Here is a 20,763-nt window from a genome sequence, read left to right on the forward strand (position 1 = left end):
CCCCCTACACCAAAATGTACACTTGGCACAATGCAGTCAGGCAAGTAGAGTTCTCCTAACAACCACCAAACCCAGACTCGTCCATTGGATTGCCAGACAGAAGCATGATTCATCACTCCAGAGAACGTCTCCACTGCTCAAGAGTCCAGTAGCAGAATGCACCACTGCATCTGACGCTTTGCACTTTGAGCTAATCTGAAGTCCACATGAAGTTTGGAGGTCCATAGCTATAGGGATGTCAGGAGTACTCGAGTACTCCGTGACAGCGACAATCAGTCATGAAAACGATGATTGCCCTGACTTAAGTGTCTGATTGTTATCGCTTTTGAAGGGTACCTGAGGTCTGATTGGTTAGCGTTAGACAGCATCATAATGATGCGTCATAATCTAGCAGTTCTTTTTACTCTAGTCATGTTTTCATAGACATGTTTGTATTTGTCAACATTACTTTTTAGAAGTCTTAAAAAAAAAAAAAAAAAAAAACTATTGTTCCCACTTTGTTATACCACTAACAGTTGACGTGGAATATTTAGTAGTGAGAAAATGTCACAAATTGACTTATTGCACAGCTAGCAACCGATCACAGTACTACCCATGCTTGAAATTCTTAGCCCCAAGAGACCGACCCATTATTTCACAAATGTATGTAGAAGCAGTCTGCATGCCTATGTGCATGATTTTATACACCTGTGGCCATGGACTTGAGTGGAACACCTGAAGTCAATGAGGGGTGTCCCAATACAGTGCATGTTTAAGTGTAGTATGTGTGCAAGTAAACACCATACACAAACCAACCTTATGACCATTTTTATTAAATTACCAGAAGACATAGCATTTCCAGTTATCTTTGGCCATAGCCATATTCCTTAACATTGATTGGGCCAACAGATGTTCTTTCCCATCGTAGATCTGAGGAACAAATGATTAGTGAGAACTAAATCCATGCATGACAACAAATGACCAGAGTTAGTCCATACCTGTAAGCGGCTGATCACTTCCACTTCTGATGCTACAAGTGGTGTCACAGCAGCCACACACCTGGTCAGAACCATCTGCGGACACCCAACTGACAAGACAAACCCTCAATTAAGTTGAAAATAGCAAATGTACCTGTACATATATCTAGCAGGCAACATACCCATTAGCAGAGAACGAACAAGCTTTCTGTTCAGAACTTGAAGTTGCTGCAGCCACCTTCAAAATGCATGTGATGTAGACCTGCAAAGACAGTTCTTTGTACACCATGATTGCAAACCACAGAGCTGCACAACTACAACATGCATACCAGTCCACTGTCTGCTTGCTGGAACCTGAACGCCTCTAGCTGAAACTGTAGCTTATCACCTTCAGTCCGAGGCATAAAGTGAGACGTGGAGCCTGTGAGCTTGGCATCAACCAGGCACCTGTGAACAGAACCCAGTTAGAAATCCTGCAACTCTTCTGGAAGCTGGTGTACATGAGGTAGCACCTCTTACCCATTATTCTCAATAAAGGAGTATCTGGGGACAGAAGCGACATCAGGGACTGCAGTAGCCACGCAGTTGTCCACAAACACACGGACAGGGACATGGCTGTACAAATACACTGATGCTTCAAAATTTATCAGGTCACCCAGAAAGTACTGGTTAGAAGGTCTCTCAAATCTCCAGTCATCTGCAAAGAGAGAGTGTTAATAGGTTCACCAGCACAGGCATGCAATAAATCTGTTTGGGATACACCAACCAGTCATGAGCTTGAGGGAGAAGACAAAGACTTCCTCTGCAACCTTAGATGAGGCATATGGGATCCAAGTGGGCATTAAGGCGTCGCTGCTCACATTATGCATTCTGTAGGAGTTAAACAAGAAGTCATCTCAGGTCCATAAATGGTGAGATCAGCAGATCCAGTGAGCCTGAATTAATTTAATCCTAACCTTGGATAATGACACTCGATACCAACCACCACACCACTACTCCTGACAATAGGAACACCATATGAAACCTCTTGTGGGGTGTAGATGAGGGTGAACGTATAGACAAGTGCATCCTCAGTCACCTAAGAAAGAAAACAATTTTATTGAACATTACTCACAGGGACAGTTCGAAAATACCCATGATAACAAAACAGAACCCTACCATTGATGTGCTGCTACATCCATGCAGGTCAGACTCAAAGACAAGCACTTGAGCAGAAGAATCCTCTCCAGTTGCAGTACAGCCTCCCAGTCTAAAAGCAGAGGACAACAGCAGGTGCCCAGTCCCAAAGAAGTCCTTCATCACTTCCACATATACGGAATTCTCTCCACACTGAGCAGCTACACTGTTGGCAGGGACAGGATGTGGCAGCTCAAAAGGGACGTCTGGCTGCTGTGGTTCCTCTGGTAGACTTGGAAAACTCCACGTCAGTTTCGCCATTGGACCCTGCAACAGCTCTTTTGACTGAACACCCAGAAAATCTTGAGAAGCCTTTCCAAAGTCAGTCCTGACTGGAGTCTGGACAGGATACTGAGTAGGAAACCTTTGTGGTGCAAATACAGAGTTACTGTGAACCAAAGACATCCTGGAATCAGCCTGTTGAGAAGCTTGAGCCAATGACCTAGGCCTAAACTTGCTTGGACTCTGACTATGTGCTGCTCTTGCTCTCCATTGTGCTTCAGAAAATCCAAGAGCAAGAATAAACACCAATCCAAATACAACCTGCCAAAACCCCATTATTGCCAAGCTTGTTTCAATGACACATTAGGGTGCTACAATTCAAATTTATACAGATGTAAATCAGCATGGCTCCACCTTTCTCATGATGAGCATAATTTTTCTCTGCACCTGCCAATTTACTCAATCAATATGTCACAGGTGCAAGTCATTGATTCTTTAGTGCTGCCTTCACGTGCTATCAGAATTATCGTAAAAAAAACCCTAGTTTCCTAGTTACCTAGTTACTAGCTACCAATGCTGCGTTCCACTCCACTTTTAGACACGCACTTGCGAACTTCCCTAAGCACTTCCCCTCGGGGGAATCCCTGCTGCCATTTTGAAGTTCCACTTTGTGAAGTGGAAGAGGGAAGTTTATGGACAGACCTATGGACAGGCAGCTTCATATACCACAATGCAACAAGAATGTGATGTCACCGCATATCGCTTTTAATTTACCTCACCACAAACAACCGTATAATATTTTAATTATTCTTTTTTTTAAACATTTAAAACAACCGAAACACACCTATATACACATATAATGCTGCATTAAACAATTTCGTAAAGGAAAAAAATAAATCAAAATAAAAAAAATCCATTGTGGATTCCAAGTGATCAAGGGTTTAGGACATTCTAGTGCTGCGTTCCAGTTAGTTTTTATTATGCCCTTCACTCGTTATCTTCCCTCCGTCTTGTTCACTCGGATGTGCGTCATTGCTAACGTGCATGAGTGCCCACTACTGGAGGAACCTTTGCAATGGACTGAACTGGAACGTCCTAAGCCCTTGATCACCTGGAATCCACAATGGAGTTTATTTATTATTATGTTTTTCCCTTACGAAATTGTTTAATGCAGTATTCTATATGTATACAGGCATGTGTGGGTTTTTTAAATGTTTTAAAAAAATTATTAAAATATCATAGAGTTGTTTGTGGTGGGGTAAATAAATTAAATGTGATATGCGGTGACATCACAATCGTGTTGCATTGTGGTATATGAAGCTGCCTGAAGTGTACATGTGAAGTAGACTCACTCCCTCGGTCAAAATCGAGGGACCAAGGGTCTGTCCATATAAACTTCCCGAAGTGGAACACACTTCAAAATGGTGGCAAGGATTCGCAAGTGTGTCTAAAAGTGGAGTGGAACAGCATTGTTCAGTCCATTGCAAAAGTTCCGCCAGTAGTGGGCACTCATGCGTAAGCAATGATGACGCACATCCGAGTGTGTGAATGAAACGGAGGGAAGCAGCGAGTGAAGGGCATATTCAAAACCAACTGGAACACTGCACTAGTTAAAAAGTTGGACATGAACGCCCTCTCAAGTAAAAATTTGAATGCGATCCCTTACAAAAAAAATACTGCAGTTTTTTTTAAAGTAATATGTAGTTGTTACATGTAGAAAAATTCATTTTTTTTGGACACGAAATACTTTGATGTAGCCTACTGCTTTATGGCATCTATGCTTCATTATACTGCAAATCTACCGTTGTACTTCATTGTACTGCAGTTATATTTCAATGTACTGCAGTTATTTTTTCTAAGGGATGAGCTCGTAATCACAAGGCAGCACTGGAAGTATATATGGGCAGGTTATTAGTAGCTAAACCAAATGATTCAAAATGACAGACCAATTCTCTGAAACAACCTCAAGTCTTTTTGTGTCTTCTTTTTAATTCAGTCAGAAACATGGCCACAGACAGAATTGTACACTAAAGTATCCAAAATAATAAAGTTCAGTATGTTTATTGTCAGGTTTATATTGTTACAAACGTTCTTCCCTCACATCAACAGCAATCTTCACAAGGGTCTGAAATGGAGTGATTTAGTTCAGAACCAAAGGAATGCAAGATCGTAACATTGATTTTATTATAGGTTCACTTACATGTTTTCTCCCCATTACAACTTTTATGATTACGTTGATCAGAGACTTAATTCCTTCTTGAACTATATGCTGGTCAGCACTAAAAGACAATAATCTGAACAGTCTACTAAAATAAATTGAATTTAAAATATTAACAGATACGAACAAATGACAAGCTCATTAATGGAAATTAAGAACTTAAAAAAATGTTGGTGTTTGAAACATGACATAGAACACATTGAAACACGCAGGAGAATCTTAAAGAAAATATATAGTTCACAAATAGTTACATTAATAGTACACAGTAATAAAAAAAAAAGTATTCAACCATTTGAAATCAGATTATTTTTCGTGTTACACAGCCAGACTCAACAGTTTCTCATCCTATTAGTCTCTTCAGAAGGAAACAACTTGTGTGCCACTGAACAGGTATCTACTTTAACACAACACTTGGGCTCAAGATGCATTTGGTTACTCATCCTGCCAATTCACAGCTCTAAATGTCTCAAACAGCTTGAACCCCCCCACCCTCCAAAAAAAAAACATACAAATAAAGACACTGCTGGGGAGACTGGGTCAGCTGTGTGTTCTGATCTAAGAACAGTTGACTGCTTCTGTCCTATACACTTTAATTGTCCCATCTACTTTTCTTTCGTTTGGGGGGATCAGGAACTGCAAAGCTGTCTTTATGAGTCCCTGACCTCTCACCCCCATCTCGTTCTGACCGTCCCTCTCTGTCCCTATGGCTCCCTTCACCGTTTCGGCTATCACCATGACGTTCTCTGTCACTATAGCGGTCCCTTTCCCTGTAGTGATCACGGTCTCCCCCACTATGCCTGTCACCATGACGATAATGACTTTCTCCATGACGACCCCTGTCGTCAGCATTCCTATCGCTACGGGACCCCTCTTTTGAAGAAGAGCTAGAGTAAGAGTCTGAAATCGAACTCAGGGAGCCCGCGCTACTGAAGCCGCTCATTTTGGTGCCTGAGCTGAGGGCAGGGGGTGGCGGCATGGAGGGAAATGAGGAGGAGGAGGATGATGATGATGATGGAGAAAAGGACAGGTGGGGTCTGTCAGGCCCCTCAGGTGCTCCTGAAGGCAAAGAACTTAGACTTCCTGCACTGGTCCACCCAGAGGAGCTGCTGGACTTTGTGGTAAGTTTAGGAGGAACACCAGATGCCGCCACAAAGTGGTTTTTATACTGAGCCTGAGAGAAAACAAGAGCATGTTTAACAAACTCCAAATATTGGTACATCCAACTATAAAACACTAGGTGAAGAGAATCAGACTTTTTTTTTTACCTGAAAAGCTTGTTTCAGGGCAGACATACGGTCTCCCATGGCTCCAGAGGAGGGTTTGTAGGCCTCATAGTTACCAAGGGAGGCACCACTACTACTGCGCTCCTGATAGAAGATGCAATGATAATAAATGCATTAGCAATGAATTGCTCTGGTTCCTCAGTAATTGCAAACACATGAATAACTAGGTTCTATGGAAAATCAAAGAAGGGGGAGGGGGAAAAAAAGTTAGTTATCAAACTAACTGTGATAAACATTTTTATAATAAAAAATTAAATAAATAAATACTAAAATAAAAAATAAAGCAAAAGTAATGTCAAACTAACAGTGGATTCAGATCCAAGGCCAGGTCTCTCTCTGTAACCCAGGCCTCCACCTCCAATATTTAGCTTCTTCCCTTTCCCTGCCTTAAAGCGAGATTTCCTGAACCAGGGATTCTGTAAAAACACACACAAAAAAACAGTAGATGCAAAGTTGGTGAAAAAAATGCAGAAAAACATGTACTACGAAAAATGTATATTGTACACAGGATGTTTTACCTGCATTGCCAGGTCCATCAGCTCCTTTGAAACACTCTGATTGGCTCCCTCTAAATTGCGAACCAGGTCACCAGCGAATGAAGTGTCTTTAGTGGTGAGCAGAGTGTAAGCTACACCTTTCTCTCCTGCACGACCTGTTCTACCAATTCGATGTGTGTGTGTGTCGATGTCTCGTGCTACATCGTAGTTCACAACTGTGCGGATAGATGGAATATCCAACCCGCGAGCTGAGAAATTAAAGAGAAAATGAATTTGAATGAATACATAGATAATAATAATAATAATAAAAGTACACAAATGGAAACAGTTAATCTATCCCAAACAGATGCAGATAGATACTCAAAATAAGATTAAATAACACTAACCAGCAACATCAGTAGCTACCAATACAGGCAGATTCTTCTTCTTAAAGTCAGCAATGACTTTGTTCCTCTCGCTCTGATCCATGTCTCCATGGAGCAGCCCCAGGCTATAACCTTCCTGATTCAAATTTGTAGCCAGCTCCTCGCAGTTAGCCTTTTTAGTGACAAAAACCAGCACTGATCCAGCAGAGGTGAACTCCACCAGCCTGCGTGTCAGCCAACCCCACTTCTCCTTCCCAGACTGCAGCACCTCCACTATCTGAGTGACATCTTCATTAGCCTGGGAGGATAAGAAAATAAGTTTTAATAGACATATTCAAACACCATTTGCACAAATTCTTCTATAAGAAACAAGGGCTGCACCTCTCCTATGTCTCCCTGGACAACACGGATGGGGTCGATCAAAATATCTCGTGCCAGCTTTTCGATTTTCTTCCGAAATGTAGCACTGAATAGCAGAGCTGTGGGAGATCAGAGGTCATGAAGGGCTTATAAGTACAATAAATTAACTGGATGGAGTCAAGCTGGAAACTAGTAGAAATGCTTTAAAGCAGCTCAATAATATGAATATGAAAGACACTTACTCTGTCGATCAGGTCTGACATGACTGGCAATGGATCTCACTTGGTATTCTGTATAATGCAGATTAAATTTAAGACAAGGGCATCACGATTATACATTTTTACCATAAAGGGATATTTCACCCAAAAATACAAAATTCTACCATCATTTACTCACCCTCATGTTGGTCTGAACCGATTTAATTTAGGCTTTTTATCAACACTGATCAGTGCACATACTTAGAGCACATTGAATATGGTAAACGTTACCGTAACGTTATGTGTGAGAACCAATGAGGTTTGTTTTGCAAGCGCATTCAAGTTTCCATTCACCAAATTTGATGTGTTCTATGTATGTGTGCTGATCAATGTTTATATTAGGGGTGCACCGATCCGACTTTTTCAGTCCCGATACCGATACCGATGCCTGGGCTTTGTGTATCTGTCGATACCCGATACCGATCCGATATATTGTTGAATTAATAATAAACTGTATATCTTCCACCTTATACCTTCCTTGAAGAGACTAAAGGCACCAGACTTTACTAACTAAACATAACTAAGACAAAATAACAGATGTATGTAAGGTGTTGAATTCTTATTTATTTAAAAAACAATTGTGCATTCAAATCTAAAATAGAATGTAATCTAACTTCTTTAAATAAATAAAATGTAGCAGTGGAAACAAAAAACAGTGTATTGGTCAAACATACAGTAATCTGACAGTTACCAAACATTTTTTACACTACAGATAATTGTTTTGGTATATAATCATATAAATATTAAAAAGTAGCATTACAAATTAACAAATAGTCTAATTTTCTACCATATGCAATTTAATGAAAATTTTCAGCTAGCTAATAACAACTTTGTTCTGGTTTCACCTCACTCCAGATTAAATGATTGTAGGCTAGGCCTATTTATTTTACTACACATTGTCAACAGAAATAAGATGAAATACTGTTGATAATTAAAAATAATTCTTACTACCCACTCTTGCTAAAATGGGTAAGCACACTTGTGTTCTCATTTCAGTTGCGTTCTGAGTAAATTAATAAACTGAGTTCATGAGTTCAGTGTTGGACAGATCAGTTGTTCTGGCCAGTCGTTAAAATGATTCGGTTCAAAGGAGTCATTAGGTCACGAATCGGACATTAGCAGACGCGTTGTGTGCGAATCCCATCTGTTAGAACATCGCGAAAGATGTCAACACACCGAAAACACTTCATAACTGGATATAATTTGTCTCCCGCTTATTGAAAGTATGCTTTATGTCAGCTGGTCAGAGAAGAGTCAATGTTTTTTGAGCGCAATTCACACCCAGTGATAATTCAAGGACAAAATTGTCCGAATGTGTCACGTGCAACATGGTTTCGGTCTTCCGAGCTTTTGATTTGGATTAATATGTGAAATATGAGAGCGAACACTGATTATTTTGAAGACCCAGAGAGCGCGCACGGGGGAGGAGCTCTCAGATCGGTCTCTCTGTCACTCAGTCACAAGCGCAGCATCTGTTCTACATCACTCGTAAATCACAATAACTCATCAAATTAGGCTTTGGCCGTCAAAAAAATGTCAATGCAGGAAAGACCCTGACTTTGCAGTAATACCCTCGAAACAGCGACGAACTAGTTGGCGTGGCAAGCGTGAAATATCTCCTCCACACAGCCGACTCTCTGGCTCGCTCCCTTCTAGCCTGCGACACACGTGAAGCTGACGAATGACGTAGGTTCTGCTGCGTCGGAAAAAAACACCTGGATCGGCTTGTGGATCTGTTAATTTTTCCGATCCCCGATCCAGCTATTTTGTCAGTATCGCGGCCGATATCCGATCCTAATATCGGATCGGTGCACCCCTAGTTTATATGTGAATAATAAAAGCCTAAATTAAATCTGTTCACCATATAAGTGATCATGTCTCTTCAGAAGACTGAATTAAACTGGCTTTATGGACATTTTGAAGCTGGTTTTAGTGGAAAAAACTTTAATCTCTCAGATTTCATTAAAAAGTTCTTCATTTCTGTTCAAAGATGAACAATAGTCTTATGGGTTTGGAACAACATGAGGGCGAGTACATGATAAAATTATCTATTTAATTCAATACGTTTGTGACCAAACAGCAACTGTGAAATACGCTGCTGTTTTAACGGAGATAAATAAATAAAAACATGCAATAAAAATGAATGATATACAAAAATTAAAAAAAGAAATTTCACACATACCAAAGCCCATATCAAACATGCGATCAGCTTCATCAAATACCAGGTAGGTCACTCGCTGGAGAGATGTAGCTTTCTTCTTCACATGATCAATCAGACGACCCTGTGTGAAAACAATGACATCTTCATACAATATATTCACTTCAAAAGATAAACCAAGGAACACCTCTAGAAAATAGAAACAAGTTGAATGAGGTTGTGCATCGAAAGATAAATGCTGGTTTCACATACAAGGCTTAAACCTAGTCCCAGACTAAAATGCATCTTTGAGCTGTTTTAACTGAAAGCAACTTGCAGTGACATTTCTACTTTGACACGTTGCCATGGCAACAGTATTTAAAATTTCAGGAATCCATTTCATACGTCTCTATCTGTCATGTTTTCACATTATACTGATGAAGTTTGAAGTAAATTGGGTGAAAATAAGATGGTGATTCAAAGCATTTTTGAAAGTGACACACTTCCTGCTGCCAGTTGGTGGCGCTATAACTTTGACTCACAAAAGTCCTATCTATGCGATTGGCATCTTACAACGAACACACAGCTGAAGTTTCATCCAAATCAGTCAATGTTTGCAAAAGTTGTAACACACTTCCTGTTTCCCTTTTCTCGCCATAAATTCGTTGCTTCGCCACGGCCAAACCATTCGAGATATCAAAAATCCGCTCTTAAGAATCCTGAATATGTTCACTTCATACTGACCGAGTTAGGCAATGATCGAAACAATGGCCTCGGAGGAGTATATTAAATTCCAGAGCATTTGAAAATATACCAATGCCATTGTTTTGTCTCCAGATGCACACCAGTAAAGGCATGTCTATAAAAGCTACTTAAAAGTCCCCATTGAGCCAAGGCCTAATCCTGGCTTAATCTAAGCCCTGTTTGTGAAACCGGGCCAAGATGTTCTTACTGGAGTGCAGACAACAATTTCAGCTCCATCCTGTAGAGCTTTGGCTTGTTCCCACATGCTGCCGCCTCCGTACACTGCCACTGAGCGGAGACCATATACCTTCCCAAATCGCTTGCATTCGGCATGGATCTGAACCACAGAGGTAAGCAATGCAAATTGATTAAAATCTAAAACACACAAAACCTTGATTCATGACCAAGACTACTTCATAAAAAAAACATTTAATTCTTGTGCTCAGTAGTTATTTTTCCATCTCCTTCCACTCATTCATGTCTTACACCTTCCTCAAACTTAAAGGAGCTTTCTTTCTCACTGACCTGTTGACAGAGCTCTCTGGTGGGGCAGACAATTACAGCAATGGGTCCTTCTCCTGGCTCCAGCTCCTTTTGGTCCATGATGTGCACCAGCATTGGCCAAATAAAAGCTGCTGTCTTTCCACTGCCGGTTTTGGCAATGCCAATCATATCTCTGCCACTCAAAGATATGGGAACACCCTAGTGAAACAACATACACATTACTTTAGAAAAAAATATCAAAAATGACTACTAGCATAAATGAAAGGGTCATTTGTGGGTGGGTTTGACAGCTCACCTGGCACTGGATGGGTGTGGGTTGAGTGTACTCCGATTTACGGATCTGGTGCATAAGTTGCTCATCAAATCCAAAGTGGGCAAAGCTGGTGGATGGTTTAGGAGGGGCTGCACCTGAAACCTGTTCATTTTGAATATGGTTTAATTTTGGTTGAAAGAAAGAGAATCATCATTTGTGTATGTACTTGTGTGTGCTCCCATTGACCTTCAGGTTGAGTTTCTGTCTCAGTTCCACCACTCCAGCCCCAGTCAGACTGCTGAGTTCCTCATGCTCAATAAAGAAGTTCTTTTCAAAGGGAGGATAGTCAATCTACATACAGAAGAGAGGTAAATGGGTCTTTGTTTACATCTCGTATATACAGCTGCTTTATGATATGAGAGATATAATAAACTACAATGTACTTGCTCATCAATAGAGTGCTGCAGGAATGAATATGGAAACCTGGAAACAAGTGAGCAATTTTTTATTTCTAGTTGCATCGTTCTGAAGTCAATGCCTGATTTTATTCTATGTCATAAAATAAACCAGTAATAACCCCATGTGATTTTTTTTAAAAGCTTTTACTTGTCTTGAAAAATGTGGTTGCTATCAAGTGGCTAAATGGGACTACAGAGACTGTTGGGGACATTAAATGGCATCCTTTTACAGCCCATTTATTTTATACTCACGTTCTTGCAAACTACACTAACTATCCAACTTGTACGTTTTAAATAAAGATTGAAAAAGTTGTTGGAAACTTTAGATTTTTTTTACTTTTGGTGATTGTATTTAGGCTTCAACATTCATAAAAGTGATGATTTGTGAAGATTTTCTTGAACAAAACATGTAAAAATCAAACTTTTGTTGGTCACAGAGCGTATTTTTTCTGCAATAATCCAAAAGCCAATGACCAAATTCCTAATGGCTTTTAGTTGAGGGAACCAGGGAGATGCAAACTTCCAGCCTAGTACAAAATTACACCATCCCTACAGCACTCTATTTAGGGACGTTAATGCAACAACTACTGAAGGGAAATGGTAACAGTACCTCTGAGTGGTCTATGGGGGGCAGGGGCAAGATAATCTTTTTGGTAGTAGGAGCAATGGGATTTCCATCACTGTCATAGTCCACTTCTTCCTCCTCTTCCTCTTGGGTCAAGCCAGCTGTTGGGTTCTCCGCCATGTAACGGAAATATGCTTCCTGCAAAGAACACAAAACCATGCTTTAGATCAAAACAAAGACAATCAGGCCTTTATATCTGAATATCAGAAAGTCATCCAACTTGTCCAATAAAATATGTAATGCTAAGGAATGAACCCAGAATAACTAATTATGACATAGCAAGTGTTCACCAACAAAAAACAAAACAAGCTACAGACTCTCTATTGAACTCGATCACCAAAAGCACATTTTACTGGCTCAGTCTGTAAACTGATGTATGTGTGTGTGTGATGTGTGTGTGTGTGTGTGTGTGTGTATGTATATATATATATATATATATATACACACACACACAGGGCTTGACATTAACACCCATCAGCCCGCCAAATGCGGGTAGATTTCAGCTGTGGCGGGTAAGGCAGCCACTCCCACTAGCCACTTTGGAGGGTTGAATATAATTTCTGCCAAATTAAATGGCAAGACCGTCGTATCACAAAATTACAATTAAATTACAATTCTTTATCGATTAACTTGCAGTTAGTGAAGGCAGGATAGGCTGAATCACGCTGAATGACACACAACCGAAGCGCTCTCTCTGTCGCACGCGAGATCAGTTCTCCTTGCGCCTGAATAGTCAAATACACACGCACACAGATGTCAAAATGTCCATTGTGTGGAGTATCTCGCATGAACACAGTCGGTTATGGCTTAAGTGTACGTAACAGGGTGGATAATAACTGGATACGTGTCAGAATATTACGTCCATGTATTCAGCAGCCCGATTAAATACCTGTCTGTCATTAATGTTAATCAAACAACTACAGATGTTAAATAAATGTATTAGGGGTGTCCATGGTTAACCGATTAACCGATTAACCGTTAAAAATTGCGTAACCGAGTGAAACATTTTGCTCGGTTAAGTGGCGTCAATGGCGTGCTTTGAATTTAGTTGTAATATATTTTTGCACCACTAGAGACCGCCAGAACGCTGCCAGACATTTGTAATATCCACAAGAAGAAGTCATGAGTTTTCTAACATGAAGCGGGCAAAGAAAAGTACAGCGTGGAAGCACTTTAAAATTGAGAGTGACGGGGCAAAATGCAAGTATTGCAATGCAGTGCTTAGATATACTTCAAGTACAACCTCGTTGTTGTACCATCTCAACAGCCAACACCAGGGGATCATTAGAGAGGCGGCCGCGGGGCCTTCGCCCAGCCTACCATCCCCACGATGCTAGCGCAAAACACGTGCAGTGGTGCTAAAGCCGAATCTATAACTGCCTGTGTGCACGACAACGCAAAAAACATTGTGGCTGCTAATAGAGGCGTTGATTGGCATTCTGTGTCATGCTTTGCGCATACGCTTCAGCTAGCTATAAATGATGGATTTTCTCTTTTTTTTGAACCGCGTCATCTCCGCTGCTGCAAAGCTTGTGAGCCATTTCAACCACAGCTCAAGGGGCAACGAAAGTGCTTGAAAGAAAACAACAACAAATGAAACTGCCACACCACAAACTAATACAGTCCTGTAAAACCAGGTGGAACAGCGTCTGTGACATGTTTGAGCGCCTATTAGAACAGCGGTGGGCAGTTACTGCGGTGCTGTCAGATCGCACTGTGACCGACTTTTACTGCTCTGTCCTTACCACTGCATGCGTTTTATTTCTATAAATGCATTTCCAATGTGGTCCAACCAGTTATTAAAGGTGTTAAAAACGAACTACCCTTTTTTTGTGTGTGTCTGTATCTTGGGGTTGCGGCGCGCACACCAGAGTTTCAGTTAGAAAAAAAGGGTGCCGGTCAAAGTGACCGGCAGAGATTTCGTTTTCCAGACATTTTGATGATAGGCTATGCCGGTCAACTATCGCCTCTTAATAAGTAAAGTTGAAGAAAACTGGAGGCAGGCTATGTAACTTAAAAAATGACATAATCAGGCCGCCGAATGCAACATGTTTATTAGCCTAACTTTCAAATAGACGGAAAAAAAAATTTCTACTAGGCTATGGTTCGTTTCTTCATTCGGATCTATTTGCGATGCGATCCATTCCATTCTAAACAAACAAAGCAGTTTATGCTTCGTCCTTGTTTCATTATTAATTTAGATAATAATTCATAAATGCACGCATAATTATCAGTGAACTTTATAAATGCTGCAGATGTTTTACATGCATGCACAAACAAATGCCTTTCAACTTATGTGTGCAAAATTCAGCTTGAAATGTCTTTTAACAATTTAAAACGAAAAGAAATAGGCTACTCTCTGATTATGTAATCGATGATGTGCATTTCTCTCTATAGGCGCGTTCACTACGGAGATGGCGGTCGTCAACTTAATAAACTAAAAATAATAACCCCCCGATCACACAATGTCGTGGAATGTATACGCCAAAACTTATTTTGGCATGCATATGATACGCTGTTTTTCGCGTGCATATGATACGCACTTTATGGCGTATATATGACACGCTCTCTTGGGTAGGTTTAGGGTAGTGGGGTGGGGGGTTCGTATGTATAATACGCCATAAAGTGCGTATCATATACATTCCACGACATTACACACTCGTACTATTTATACGCATTTTTCGTGAGATCCGGCTGGGTTAACCGAGTATTAACCGCTAAGGGCCTCGGTTAACGGTTAATGAAAAACTTGAAAACGTGCAGCCCTAAAATGTATACATATTAAATAAACCTGACAAAACATTTTTTTAAATGTACTATTGTTTTTGTAATTTGCTTCTTTGTTCTTTTATATAGCCTAACAAAAACAACTCATACCAGCTGATAAACAATGTAGTCTTGATTTGGGTGGTCACTGCATTTGAAAGTTTAAAATTGTAAAATTAAAAAGTAAAATTACTCAAAATCAAGTAATTTAAGCATGCCAAAGTCAACATTAATCATATAAAATGTCATTTCCAAACGGCAAAATTGTGACCTGTGAAAGTGCTGAGTGGCTAGTAACTTTGGAAAACCACTAGCCACAGTGGCTGGTGAGCAAAAAAGTTAATGTCAAACCCTGTGTATATATGTATGTATGTATGTAAGAATGTATGTATGTATGTATGTATGTATGTATGTATGTGTGTATGTGTGTGTGTATGTATGTGTGTGTGTGTATGTGTGTGTGTATGTATGCATGCATGTATGTATGTATGTATGTATGTATGTATGTATGTATGTATGTATGTGTATGTATGTATGTATGTGTGTGTGTATGTGTGTATGTATGTATGTATGTATGCATGTATGTATGCATGTATGTATGCATGTATGTATGCATGTATGTATGCATGTATGTATGCATGTATGTATGCATGTATAATATATATATATATATATATATATATATATATATATATATATATATATATATATATATATATATATATATATATATATATATATATATATATATATATATATATATATATATATATATATATATATATATATATATATATATATATATATATACACATATACACACATACACACATACACACATACACACATACACACATACAAGTATAACAAGAAAGATAGTAAGGGAGGTGGGGCACAGCCATTGCTGTGGCAAAGATACGATGGCGGTAGTAACGTCAAGAGGGTCACTCACTTGGTCATCTTCTTCTTCAATGTCATCCCGTATACCCCTGGAAGAAACAAGCGGAGAAAAAAAAAACTTCCCTGCGACTCGCTCAATCACCCATGGAAACCCATATTCTACCAATAAACCCCCATTTTCTATTCCCATCCTCTCTGCTATAAATATTATCTGGATGAATGGTCTTAAAGGGGTGGTTGATCAGCTTTTTGCAGTCCAACATGTGTTCATGCTTCATTTAAAATTTTTGTACAAAAAATATTTTTCACATAATTTAGCTTTATTCTACAACACGGTGTCCCTTCTCATAAAAACACCCTGATGGTTTCTTGGTTATATGAAGCCCCTCCCTCAGAAATACACAATGGGCTCAGATTGGTTAGTTGTGATTCGCTAACCGCATAGTGCACGCTGTCCGGAAATGTCACACCCCATACCATTACAAGCATAGACTATCTATACGAGTTGTTGCATGTGCTCCGGTGTATTGTAAACAATGGCATATTTAGTGAAGAGGATCGATCAGAACATGCGCAAGAACAGCTGTTACGGGACGTTTCAGAATGGTATGGGGTTTTTTTGTAGTCGTCTCATACTTCTTATATACGCTGTTATTTGTAAATTATACTGCTGTTTATGTTCATACACACAAAATATCCATGCATTTCATATAATCATTCTAACACATGACAGTCCTCGAAGGGATTATTTGATGACAGACCGTTAGTTTTCTCTTTATAGAACGAGTGTAGCCAAATATCTGTCGCCAGAACTAGGAGCGCATTACGAAGACTAACTTAACCACAGTATAGAATCAGGTTTACAAAAACCATGTTAAGTGGGCTACGTAGCTAAACAAGCATGTGGGTAAACACTATAAAAGCTCTAATCAAATAATAATTTACATTGATCACATAAAGACCAACATACAAAGTTCGCTGGTGGATTAAATAGAAGTTTGTAGGTGTTTGTCGGATACATTTGAATTAGCAATTTGGTAACTAGCTAAAGTTAGTGGAGACAAACAGCGTTGCTATAACAAAAAAACTATAGAAATTAGTTATGGAATCAACAAAGAATAAAACATACTTGCAGGTTGTGGCCCATAAACTATAGCTTCTGCTTTTAAAGTAGAAACTGCTCCATCTATCAGAACAAGCTTTTTCACGAATCTTGCATTGAACTCGCATAGATTGACGGCATAACAACAACACTACCAAAGCAACTCTTCCTCTTCTCAACATGGCCTCACCCCCTTTGTTGTGTGTTCCCGGGGGCAGGGTTTATGTAAATTTCAGGGTTATGATGTCACTAACTAGGGATGAAACGATTACCGGTGTCACGATAAACCACGATAAAATGTAGTGACGGTTAGTAATATCGTTAAAAATTTTATTATCATTAAAACCGCGTGTGATTATCACGGTTGTGAAAACTCGCGCTAAGTCTTGTCCAGTCAGCGTCAGTCTGGCGCACCGCTGTTTTCTGAATGAGAAGAAATGTCAGAAGGCAGTGACAGCACTCGGGGGATTGTTCAGCCTTCTAAAAGGACCAAATCTGAGGTGTTGTCATATTTTGGCTTTTACAAAAGTCCTGAGGGAAACTTAATCTAAGATGGTCACCTTGTCTGCAGAACATGCCAGAAGAAAGTCACTGTAATGGGGAAAACACTTCAAAACTACGAACGCAAGGCAAGTGGACTTTGACCTCAATACCAAAACTACGTCTGGCAAATTATAATGTGAAGCGAACGAACAAATTCAATCAAGACTAGGGTGACATTTTAAGGGATAATAATCAGGGCTTGACATTAACAACCGCCATTTGCAGGTGTAACGTTATTTCGGCTGCACACTAGTTACTCTGGCTGTTGCTTATAATAGTCTTCTCAAAAGCCATCTGTTATAATCGCGTTGCGCATTATAAACACGTGTTTCTATTGAGTTTATGAATGCAATGTCTCATAATCAGAGGCGTTCAGATTAGCGGAGTTATGTTTAGAGCGCGCGCCGCTGTCACTCGCTGAAATCTAACATTACACTCAAAGCAGAGATAAATGTGCGATGTACGCAAGAGATTCTCTCATCATACAGAGGTTGACTGTTTTTGTTCTATTTCAGCAGCGAAAATGGTTTAAAAAAACACAGCAGAACCACAGCGCATCTGATATGACTGGCATAAAGTTGGCGAATTTAGGGACTGTCTCTAAAGTTACATACAACATTGGTAACGTTATACACGTTTCAAACTTCACTAGCATTTGAAGAGAATGAGTCATAAAACTGACTGTAAAGTGTTCATCTAGGTGTCAGGTATGATGCACACATTTTGATATTTAATCAAATAAACTGTCAAATCATATGGAAATATGGATATGCATTATTTCACTTGGATACTGTTTGGGCTCTAACACAAAATATGCTTGATTTAAATGCATCATAGCTGAACACTGATGGGAATATTTCTTGAGAATATATTTACAGAGATAATATTAGAGATTATATTTACGACAAATTATTATTATTTATGCGTTATGCGTTGCTATTGACGACGGCCATTAAGGAAATAAATCCCACAGAATCTATCTTAAAAAAGTGCTTAGAGTTGCTTTAGTTATTTGTTGTTTGTTGAATTTCAAATATAAAACTTGTTGAAATGTTTTACGTGTGTGCATCTGTTCTTTTTGAACACTTTCATCTCGTTTGAACAAAACCGTGATAATATTGATAACCGTGATAATTTGGGTCACTATAATCGTGATGTTAAATTTCCATACCGTTTCATCCCTATCACTAACCCTGGAGGAATTCGTTGTAGTCCCTACCAGTCGTTTGCTGTAGTACTTAAAAAGCAATTTCTTTAAAAGAAAATATCTCCCTTTGCTTTGAACTTTGAGCGTCGAAACTTTGCAGATGTTGTTTAAGCTCAAACAGCAACATTACACTAACTACAGTTAAAAAAGTGAAATCATGATCAACCACCCCTTTAAAATTATAGTCTTTTTCAGTGATAATTGCAGAATCTTACTTGGCCAAATGTTTCTCTTTTTCCTTTTCCTCAAGTTTCTTCATGTCCTTTGCTGCTTGATCCTGAAGGAAGAGTCAAAAGAATTAAAAGAACAATAATTAAAGCAAAAAAGCAACAATGTTCACTGCCGGTTCTGATAGAGATCAGTTCGGGAATGCAGCTCTCACCTCCACCTCAGCCATAAAGGCATCAAGGGGGTCGTCCTCGCTGTCTGAGCCTCCTCCTCCCCCTCCACCTCCAGATTGGAACTGCTTTCTAGTGGGAGAGTTCTCAGCGGGTATATATGGCAGATCTGCACTGCTTGACTCCTCTTCATCATCCTCAAAATAACTATAAAACAAAAACATTTCAAGCATTAATTGTAACAGCCTCTTTCATTCACCTAACACTAATTCATTCACTCAACCCCAAAAGGAGACATAAGGCATAATGACAGTCTCAGTCACTTTCATGAAAGGTGCAACAAAAGCAAAGAAAAGAAAATGGTGACTTAAAACTCATCTCCTTTTGTGTTCTACATAAAAAGGAAGACATATGGTTTATGAACAACATGAGGGTGCAGATGTTCTTTTTGGGACTAACTTTTATTTCGGGGTGCAATGTCTTCATTTTAAAAGGTATCAGATTTTAAGTACTTACGCATTCTCCTCGTCGAAATTGGCTCTTTTTGTTCCTATTTTGTAAAAAGACGAAAGCTGTTGATTCTTGCCATATCCACCTGGTGGTCCTGAACTTCCAAAAGCGGAGTGGGCCTTCGGGGGAACTGGAGGTTCCTCTTTCTTCCCACTCGCAAGAGAGAATCCCCCGAATCCAAAGCCTCGCTTGCCACTCGGGCCTCCCTTGTTCCAGTTCATTGCTGTTGGGCTGCAAAACAGCATCAGATTGGGGTTAAAAAACGTTTGTAAAATAAACGAGAAAATTAATTAATTTACATACATATATTCATAACCCCAATCAGGCAACTGAAGCACAACAATTGCAGAATCTGCTTGTAAATATCGCTCAGCTTTGCTGTTGTTGCCATAACTTTCATTTCAGTGTTTGCTAATTTAAAATTTCTCTCAATATATTTGTTGTCAAACAGCAAGTAGGCGACACTATCTCGGTATGCTATGCTCGTGGCCGGGGAGAGGCCTTGAGCTGTGTGTATCCGGATTGTAATTCGATTATTTTCACTGTGCGTGCGCCAAAGAAGTAATAGATATATGTCTTCGCTTTCTGTTTATTTACCTGTAGCTGATACGGTGAAAAGAGCGATCTTCTAAAGTGGGTGGACACCTTATTTATCCACAGCGTATTTACCACTTCAGGCTATCCTGCACACTTCTTGGAGATTGCGTTTTACGTCATTTACAATGGACTCGTTTTGTGTGTGGGTAAAATGTACGCGACGCGTCTGGTGTAGAACGTAATACCCAAGGTTGCCAGATCCCAATCTTATTTCAGTGTATGATACTTTTTCCTCACCTTACAGTATAATGTATGATGATAATAATAGTATTGATATTATAATATCGGTATTTATTTATTTATTATCGTTTAATTTAGATACAATTTATTTATCTGTTTTTATTTGTTTTAGATCTGGATCCAACGTGTTGAACCGTTCACGCCAGTTTATTGTTGTAAACTGACTGTTTATGCCATTCATATGTTGTGTTAAAATAAATAAATAAATAAATCTTAGTGTATGAATTGAGAAAAGTGTCATTGTTCTGCATAGAGAAGAACATACAAAACATATCAAAACCGTCGAGTAAACGATTGCAAAATAATGCAAATATAGGATTTCACAAAGATAATTAAGATAGTTTATATATTCTACAAACTATATAGGTAAATTAATAAATCCTTCTTTATTGTGACTACGACAGTTGCGATTAGTCTTTGAACCCTAAAAAAAACTGCAGCCCGCAAAAGCTCATACTTATATGGCAACAGAATATTTAATTTGCTCTCGGATTTAGACCAATAG

The 20,763-nt window shown here is 39.3% G+C and overlaps 2 protein-coding genes across 2 annotated transcripts; both read right to left on the minus strand.

Annotated features, from left to right (window-relative positions):
- Positions 1–841: 841 nt before the first annotated feature.
- zp3e (zona pellucida glycoprotein 3e) lies at positions 842–2,537 on the minus strand (the record flags this gene model as incomplete). The annotated part of the gene is made up of 8 exons (XM_079810711.1): positions 842–909; positions 978–1,066; positions 1,139–1,218; positions 1,286–1,403; positions 1,476–1,653; positions 1,723–1,826; positions 1,913–2,034; positions 2,115–2,537. 8 exons carry the CDS (start codon positions 2,535–2,537, stop codon positions 842–844), a joined length of 1,182 nt encoding a protein of 393 aa, XP_079666837.1.
- A 1,854-nt stretch (positions 2,538–4,391) lies between these two features.
- On the minus strand, positions 4,392–20,145 carry ddx42 (DEAD (Asp-Glu-Ala-Asp) box helicase 42). Its single transcript, XM_079817525.1, has 18 exons — positions 20,019–20,145; positions 19,428–19,652; positions 18,956–19,118; positions 18,789–18,850; positions 15,774–15,810; positions 12,041–12,193; positions 11,219–11,323; positions 11,015–11,134; positions 10,741–10,917; positions 10,424–10,552; positions 9,517–9,616; positions 7,320–7,367; positions 7,099–7,196; positions 6,739–7,015; positions 6,374–6,600; positions 6,161–6,271; positions 5,838–5,939; positions 4,392–5,743 (listed from the first exon to the last, which is right to left on the minus strand). The coding sequence occupies exons 2-18, from the start codon at positions 19,640–19,642 to the stop codon at positions 5,162–5,164; spliced, it is 2,706 nt and encodes a 901-aa protein (XP_079673651.1). The 5' UTR covers positions 19,643–19,652; positions 20,019–20,145; the 3' UTR covers positions 4,392–5,161.
- Between the last annotated feature and the right edge of the window lie 618 nt (positions 20,146–20,763).

The sequence above is a fragment of the Gobio gobio genome (assembly GCF_949357685.1).
Source record: "Gobio gobio genome assembly, chromosome: 1".
In the NCBI taxonomy this organism is placed as follows: domain Eukaryota; kingdom Metazoa; phylum Chordata; class Actinopteri; order Cypriniformes; family Gobionidae; genus Gobio; species Gobio gobio.